Source organism: Homalodisca vitripennis, unplaced genomic scaffold (genome assembly GCF_021130785.1).
Source record: "Homalodisca vitripennis isolate AUS2020 unplaced genomic scaffold, UT_GWSS_2.1 ScUCBcl_4963;HRSCAF=11436, whole genome shotgun sequence".
Lineage (NCBI taxonomy): Eukaryota > Metazoa > Arthropoda > Insecta > Hemiptera > Cicadellidae > Homalodisca > Homalodisca vitripennis.
The window spans coordinates 22,649-31,489 of NW_025781096.1; the positions used below are offsets into that span (position 1 = coordinate 22,649).

General features: G+C 33.2%; 1 protein-coding gene across 1 annotated transcript in view; it reads right to left on the bottom strand.

Annotated features, from left to right (window-relative positions):
• Window positions 1-8,598, bottom strand: part of LOC124373171 (bifunctional peptidase and arginyl-hydroxylase JMJD5-like) — a 29,072-nt gene extending 20,474 nt beyond the window's left edge. The window contains 3 exon segments of the mRNA XM_046831572.1: window positions 2,557-2,683; window positions 5,952-6,109; window positions 8,504-8,598. Of these exon segments, the coding sequence (XP_046687528.1) occupies window positions 2,557-2,683; window positions 5,952-6,109; window positions 8,504-8,515 (297 nt within the window). The 5' untranslated portion in view covers window positions 8,516-8,598.
• Between the last annotated feature and the right edge of the window lie 243 nt (window positions 8,599-8,841).

An 8,841-nucleotide genomic window follows, 5' to 3' on the forward strand; every position in this document is an offset into this window, starting at 1 on the left:
TTTAAAACCTTCCACTTCGTCTAACAGGTTTAACACTTTGTATGAGTGCTAATATTTTTCCAGTTCAATATTTCAAATTCTACATACTTTCGCAAAAAAACAAAAAAAAGATATATATATATATAATAAGTTTATCTTTGCATAACACACATAGATTTTATAAAATTTTAGAAAAATTCTTGCAAATCGGACAAAATTGGCTTGCCAGTTACAGAGTGTGTATTAAGGTGTGATAGTCAGTGCTACACTAATCACTTTCGTTTGAACAATAAACATTTTGTTGCCATCACAACAAACAGATCTTGCATCTTACAAAATAATATTAATGTTGCATTTTTTACATAAAAATACAAACATTACTCTTGTACCTAATTGCATTATTACTGTGATGTAACTTGTTTTGAATATTTCTTCTACCAATGTATGTTATATAAATTTGGCATCAATTCACTCCCTATCTTTGTAGAACATATAAAAAATTAAATGTGTTTCTTTTAATTATACGTAAAGCATGACTTGACACTTACATTAAAAGCATTTTATTGTGCTTTAAGAGACTATTCAGATTGCCATAAGCCACTAACAAGGCTGCCAAGTTTAATCAACAGTTTCCTACAAATTTAAAAGCACTGTGATAAAAAAACTTTAATATTTTGATGAAAAATAGTGCGTCTTTAATTTAAGCTTTACATGACTATTATTCACTCATTTATATAACTGAGTATTATGAAATATTCTTGACAATTATTATGAATAGAACTACTACAACATTTTAAAGAATAATATAAAAAATCCTTGATTGTCTTAAGCTCACAAAGCTAACCTTTTGCAAGTTTTGTATTTTCGTTTGTTATAATTTTCATTTTTCACTACTTACAAGTTTAGTTGCAATTTGGTTGATCCATTGTTCCATGTAACATTTCCTGGAATTAATATCAAGCCGTAAAATTTTATTCAGAAAATATAGATTCATTTCTACATTCTCAAAATAGAGACTTGTTGTTTAATTATTTTGTTATATGCAAAATGCAGACTATGACATTGAAAAATTACCACACATTTTAGATTGGAACAAGATAATTTTTCTTTTTGAAGTATTTAAAACTAAAAAGTGTTTGGATGCGTATTAATCACACCTTTAAAATGAGATACCTCCCATAATTGTACGATTAAAAGTAAAGGAATACAATTGTTTGACATTGTTCTAATGGGCTAAAATTAAGTTGGTAGTCAACATAGATGTTTCTTAATTTACCATCTTCCTCTCGGCATTATTTCCTTTTAACACATTCATGAAGTTGTGTACACAATCGAGTACACACCAGGCTTTCGTAAAGCGTGTTGTGCGCCCGATGGGGTATGTATTTCTATGCATTTTCTTACTGCGTTTTTATTGTTTGCCTCTCTTGGTGGTTTGCTTACATACTTTTCTCAGTATACTTAAGACATTTTACGTAAAAAATATTACTGTTTTTTGCTGTTATTATTGGAAAATTCAACGTGAAATAAAGTCAGGAAATAATCCGTCATCATGAATGTGTTAACTGCGAAGCCTACATACATTTCTCGCTATACTTAGACATTTAACGTAAACAAATATTACGCTTTTTGCCGTTATAATTGGAAAATTCAACAGGAAATTTTAGTCAGGAAATAAGCCATCTTCATGAACGTGTTAATAATAAAATATTTTCAGGTATTTTACTTCCCTTCATTATAAATTAAATAACTCCGTACATACTTTTTTTTTATTTGAGGGAGAGGCAGGAAAAAATGCAATTACGCACGCAGGTGGCCAGCCTGTAGTGTGGGACTCCCCTAAAAAGCGGGTTTACCCACTAAAAAACCTCCTCTACTCTTTAGGATTCTAACCTGGGATTGTTTATCGCATTACTTCAGGCTAGGCCTAAATTTGGCTTAAGCCCGTGGGGCTCGCTCCTTATCCAGCCGCTCGGTCAAGGGATCTGGGCCACTTCGCGGTCCAGATCGGGTTTCTTTTCCAGGAGGATGCCCCGTACGAACTGTGACAAACAATCCCAATTCCCCTCATCCTCCATCATCTTTTCGCAGACCGTATCCACCGAAAAAAACCCCAAGTTTTCTTGTGGCCTCCAGGCGGGGCCTTTCCCAACGCGGACAGTGGAAGAAGGTGTGTTCCGCGTCGTCGGGAACGCCCGGGCAGTAGATGCAATCCGGTGAACCGGTCTTGCCCATCCGGTTCAGGTACGACTTGAAATAGCCGTGACCTGTCAGGAACTGCGTGAGGTAGTAGTCCACTCCGTACATACTAATAATAACACCCAGAATACTAATAATTTGCTGAGATTTAGAGCAACGCTTATCACTCGAGGGAATGGACAAACTTTATTTCTTTCTGCCTGTCTTATCTGTTCACACGATCTCAAAAATGAACCAGTAAGGCATGTCTCAACAATAAACCAGGAGCAAAATAAAAACTACATCACACAAACTCCAAATTGTAAATATTCCTGCAGGTGTTAATGTTATTTGTACCCTGTAAGTATACAGGTATATCTGAAGTAGGTACAAGTATACCTTAAGTAGACTGGCAGTGGAGTATACGCTGCGTTGTGACTCTGGTACCATACTCCAATGACCCGTGTTCAATTCCTCCCACGTAATATCTATAACTGTCTGAACCTTCTCGATGCATTCTGTATATCTACAAACGAGGTAACCAATATCATACATAATATAATTTTATCCAGCAAACAATTCAATAAATTGAGTCACAATTTTCTAGTAAGTCTAGTTCTACTGACACAACTTTCACATTTAATTTGTGTCATGATGATCCACTGATTGTACCATTAAGTTGTTCGTAACTTATTATTATTCACGCTGATAATAATTTACATGGCTAATGGGATAGAACAATTTGATATGAGAAATTTTGTAAACAATTTATAAATTCAATTGGATGTTGTTTTTACTTTTCCTGGATATTTTAACAGTTTTATAACAGACATATAATACATATATAACACATTTATATACACAAGGTTGGTTTATAGGTTAGGTACTTGGTTTATATGCAAAAAAAGTAATTTTGAGTGTCTTTTTTTCCAATTTTTAATACATTGTCCACTAAGCCATTTTCACTATCTGTGTCCATGAGGCAAACAAATTCAATCATCGTTGATTGTGCGTCAGATATTTCCATGGTACAATAAAAACAAAAATACTAAAGGATGGGTGACATGTACAATAACACGTGGTAGCTGTCTGAACTGTGCAACTACAGTGAAATCACCAAAGTGCAGTCATGAAAGAGGACCAGGAAGTACTGAAATCTAATAGAAAAAGCCAGAACTACTTGTGTGACACACGGTTTACATAGAAATACTTCTTTTGCAATATTATGGCAGACAACAGAACACAGGAACAGTACAACGATGCGTAATATTACATCAAAACAGTCAGGAGTTAATAAAATGTAATGAAAACGTCAGATGAATGTTACGTTTTTTGTTTAAAAAATTGTGTCTACAATGGATGATTTGAAAAGTAAACAGGATTTCAGACCTTTATCACTGTTATATTTAACAAAACAATGGTTATTGCTGTTATAAAAACGTTTTACAGATTATGACAAATTTATGATAAATTCTGAGTTGTATCCAGTGAGGAATAAATTCAGCTGATTATATATAACTAAAAATCGTACCTAAATTGCTGACATATTCTTATTGATTATACATAAAAAAATTATATCAATGTTGCTAAAATGTCATCAAAAGATCTTCATACATCAATGTTGAATGCAATTGTGATGCAATTTCCAGTACGTTAAATAACGTAGAGGAGGATGTCTTCATTGAGTTAGTTCACACACGTGACTAGACCATACACAATGTAAATGTAAAATGAAAAACAACACTATTTATAACTATTTGTACATAGACAGAAAATAGAACATCTGTTTATGTCATATTATGTTTATATTACAATAGTAGTAAGTCATCATTTGGTCAATGTGGTCGACCATTCATATGAGCGTTGTATCGCATCACAGGTTTTTGTAAAACATTCTATAGCTTTCTCTTGTTTCAGATAGTAACCATTTTGTTGTTAATCCATTTTTTGTGGAAAATATACAGTTTTCAACGTAGGTTACAGTGCGTAACCCCGACAGGCGTTGCAGCACCACCGGATATAGCGGACCTTGTAACGAAATGCACCAAATTGTCCACCTGAACCAACACAAGAGGCGACAAATGAGTCGACGTCCGCCGGCAATAACTGAGCTCGTACTAAATCAATGAATTCGAAGTGAAGCCACCACCATGTTTAACGTAGGTCGTCTCGCATGCCGCCACCGCACTACCTTAATGTAATCCGCATTCAACATGTTTTGGTACTCGTTTCTTCAATGTTGATTGAGATACAGATAGTTTGAAACAATAAGAATAGATACTAATCAATCAAAAAACACCTTTACTAACAATTACTGGTAGTAGTAACATGGCAAAAAAGGCTCATCTTAAAATTCACTTGTGTATAGCCTAGTGTCGGTCTTTCCATTATGATTAGTTTTAGAATTATTTTTTTGTTCTTCTCTTAGGACAAGAAGCTTATAAATTGCACTTAGTACTGTAAGAACCTTAGCACTGCTTCCAGAGTGACAGGATATTCAGGATGGGTAAGGTTAGGGGGTAGGGACCGCCTCCTATTAGGGCACTAATCTCAAAGTCATGTCCCCCCGTAAGAAGGGGAGGCCAGCTATGAACCAGCCTCTCCAGTCAAAGCAGGCAGGGGGTGGCACACCCTTGTTGAGATTAGCCAACATCTCTGATTCTTAGGGAACAAACCCCACCAAACTCCAACAGTCATCTCCTGCAGTAGACTAGACCTATCGAATTACCCTGCACCCCAGAATCTCAACATTTGCGGTTAGTGATGTGCCGCTCCTGGACAATCATAGGGTTGCCCAGATTTAAGTGACACATCGGTTTTGTGCTGTGCCTAGTTGTAGGTTCAACTGGAAAGTATAAACCAGCCAGAAGTGATCTCTGCTTAGTGCTATTATTACATTACATTCAGGCAATCTACATTATGTAATTTACCCTTCTGAAATGTGCAAATACTGGCTGGCAAAATCATCTTCACAGCTACAAGATAAAAGCTCCTTTGGATGTTACAGGTCAGCAGTGGGACATGTTGGTATGATCTGCCTTGTACGACATATTGTCTATGATTGTTGTTTCCCTCTAGAACCCTTGTAAAGGCTTCTCTTTATCCAGAGGAGAGAGGTCAAAACATCAGAATAAAAATTGAGAGTTCCAAGCTAAAAACGAAAGGTAGTCTCACAGTCGATGAAACCATCTTACCAATGTCTTTTATAGCCTCAAAATTCCACTAAATGTAAATGTGTATCCTCATAAGACACTTGTACACGTGATTCTAGACAAAAGTGCTGTTGACCAAGATAAGAAGTACTTGATGACAAAGCTTTCCGACTTCTCAGTTTCCAAGGCAGACAACACCTTGAAGTTACAACATTGCCAGTACCTGTTCCTAGTTATTACTTTATCTGGTATAAATGTCAAATGTCAATAGTTTTACGGTTACCTGGCACCAGAAAGATCAACACTGTCAAAGTCCAAAAAACTATCTTGGCTTCTTAAATTTTAAAATTAATTTATTATAAGCCACTCCCTTCTTTCCCCAAGTGAGAAAGTGGAGAAGTACATTGCAAAACATACATATTAGAGATTTTTTATTATCCAGTAGGAATGCATTTCTCTGTGAATAAAATAATGTGACTTAATTTTCTTTTTCATAATTTATATTTTTAATTTTGTTCTGACGACCTTGCAAAGAGTACCTGATCCATCTCAATACTGATACATGTGATCAAAACCGATCATGTGTAATTAGTATTGACAGATTGTAAAGTGATCATGTTTTTAGAGAGTAAACATAATTACCTTAAGGCTGTTAAAAGGTCCAGGGACTTTAACAGAAGATATTCTACATCCGGTGATATGTTTTCTTGCATTTGTATTTCCTGTTTTGTCAGACACATAGAAAGTATTGGTTTCAGAAGATTAACCATCTCAATGTTGCCGTCCATTGTAAACATTTCCTGAAATATTATGTTGAGTTAAATAATACCAATTAAAGTATTAGTCTAAATTACTAGTGATGTGTTGTCAATTTTATAATAAGAATATGAACTTACTAAAACTATATTATTTCATTAAATTAATTATATTTACTGTAATTTTTTCAATGTACATTTTGACTGTGTACATTTTCTGTACATAGTCAACTGACTTATTACAACCCTGAAATTGGTCATTGTATCAGAGCCTTACCAATACAATGCTGCTAAGTGTTTGGGTCACTTCCAAATCTATTGTCACAGAAGTTTTTTTATACTTGTTTGGAAGATATGAAGCTTTAATCCAGAATAGTTTAGCATAAACTCAGATAATTAATCGTTAGCAAGTGAAAATGCAGCAACTAAAAATTGAACCTGGATCTCTAGAGTAACAAGATGAAACCAGTCAGTTAACAGGATCTACACATGATTTATAATTTCTCAACATCAGAATAATATAGTCGCTCTTTGTAGAAAGACAGTTACTGTGCACTTTATGTGTATACAGGCTAGAAGACATTCAAACTTATACACATTCATTTCCAAGAAAAGTCATACACAAATTGAATTAAGTATTCAGACAGATCCTTAATATTGAATACTAAGTTAAACAAAAAAATCTATCTAACAAAACAGACGTTAAATATTAATTCAAACCATGCAACAGTAAACTGTGCAATACTTTGTTACTGTTCATATGAAGACTTGCAACCCTATCCAAGAGGAATTATCTCCCTTTACTGATGAATGTTTATTTTACTTTAGTTTTTAGGCCTTTTCCACTTTTATTAAATTACTATTGCTATCTTGGTCTAATATTAAGCATAACAAAAAAAATCTGAAGTGGGGATTGAAAAACAGGAACTGTTAATCTCATATTTCACTTAAAGGAGAGACTTTAATAAGCACCCTACACTCGTTAATCGATTATTATCAAACGATTTGATATATTAGCTAACTTGATTATTATATAATAATCGTATGCAACAAGAATTATATTACATTAGTAACAAAAATTATACATTAGAATTCTTAACAAAATAAATATGACAATGATATTAACAAATAACAAAACCAACTTTTGTCTGGACCTACATTTCAGAGAAACGTTACAGCATTTATAGATTGCCTGAATAGCAGTGAGTAACCGTTTCTGTGAAATGGAGAAAAGGATTCTCCTCAGGTGAGTTTCCCTGTAGTACAAAAAAAATCACAGATTGTCTGCTAAACAGTCTATCCCTATTCCACTCCTCAAATTTCTCTGACATTTTGCTCAGAACTATCTCACACAGTTTCCTCATATTCATCACCATTTACAAATTCGGGTAGGGTACGATAAGCGGATCCGGGTTTATATATCAAAGAATGTAGTCATCGATACCTAATATTCGCATCTCAAATCCTAGACTATCAATCGATATAAAAGTACCTATTGTCCTCAATAACAATTATATGTTTTAAATTAAAATATGAATTTAATATTTACAGTGATCAAACAAATTATTATAACCAAAATTATGAAAACTGAAGACGACCATATTTGCTCCTCTCACAGTTACAGTTGTTTCTTTCCCACAAATTTCACATAATGGGTTTTTCCGTAAGAGTCCAACATGTTGAAGCCACGAAAAACATGTCTTTTCATCTTTCAAAGTAATGCCATGTAGTTTTATAAAATTGACTGCCATTTTTAATAATCAAAATTACTAATGTGAAATTAAAACATTACCCTATGTGTATTATTTTAAAGTGTTTACAGTTGTTGATATGGATTATTTAATTTAATAGTTCAAAATAATTAATCAGGATCGATTGATTATATCGATGGTTATGATTAATTAATATCGTTTGCCATTTTCGATATATAAAACCGGGTCCGCTTATCGAGCCCTACCCAAAAATTATTCAAAAATTGTTACTTCTCTTTGTTATTTTTATCATTAAGAGTTAAAAATATGTTAAGTTAAATAAATGTTATCAAATCCTTCAGTTTATTAAAAACAATTGAAAAATTCAATAAAAACTGCAGGATAGCAAGTGTAGGCTACTTATTAAAGTCTCCCCCAACTAAAACCTCAGTACATTAGGGCTTAAGATGGAAGGTTAACAAATTCCCTACGTTGAGGGATTTGCTTCCTTGTGAGTAGGTGTCTCATTTTTTTTTAATAATTATTGCTATCATAAATACTTTATTAGTACTTTCCTAAAGATTCAACAAACCATGAGTAGGACTAATAAACTTTACCAAAATAAAAATTACCTAACATAACCTAAATTAACAGGAACAAGATCAGAATAAAGGAAAATAGTAGGCTAATCTTAACTAACACAGAGAATTACACATAACACATTGTTTTCATAACAATTAAAACCTACATTTAAAATCATAAAACAACTAAATTATAGTTACTAATAACGTAAGTTATGTTATGTAAAACTTTTACGACAATTGTTATTGTTAGGAGTTAGGTTATGTTTGTACATATGTGTAGATTACTAATTTTTTGGGATTTGGCTTTTATCCATGAAGCTTCGAAGTTTCTTTTTATGGGTACTGTGAATAGTTACCGTTCAATTATAAATATATGCACATATTTGTTTTGTTTCAAATGTTATTTCCCTAAAATTGTTAATCACATAAAAATAAGTACTTAATTGTCTATCAGTGTACTGTTATTACATTAAATCATAAATTACTAGCATTGTTTTAGTAG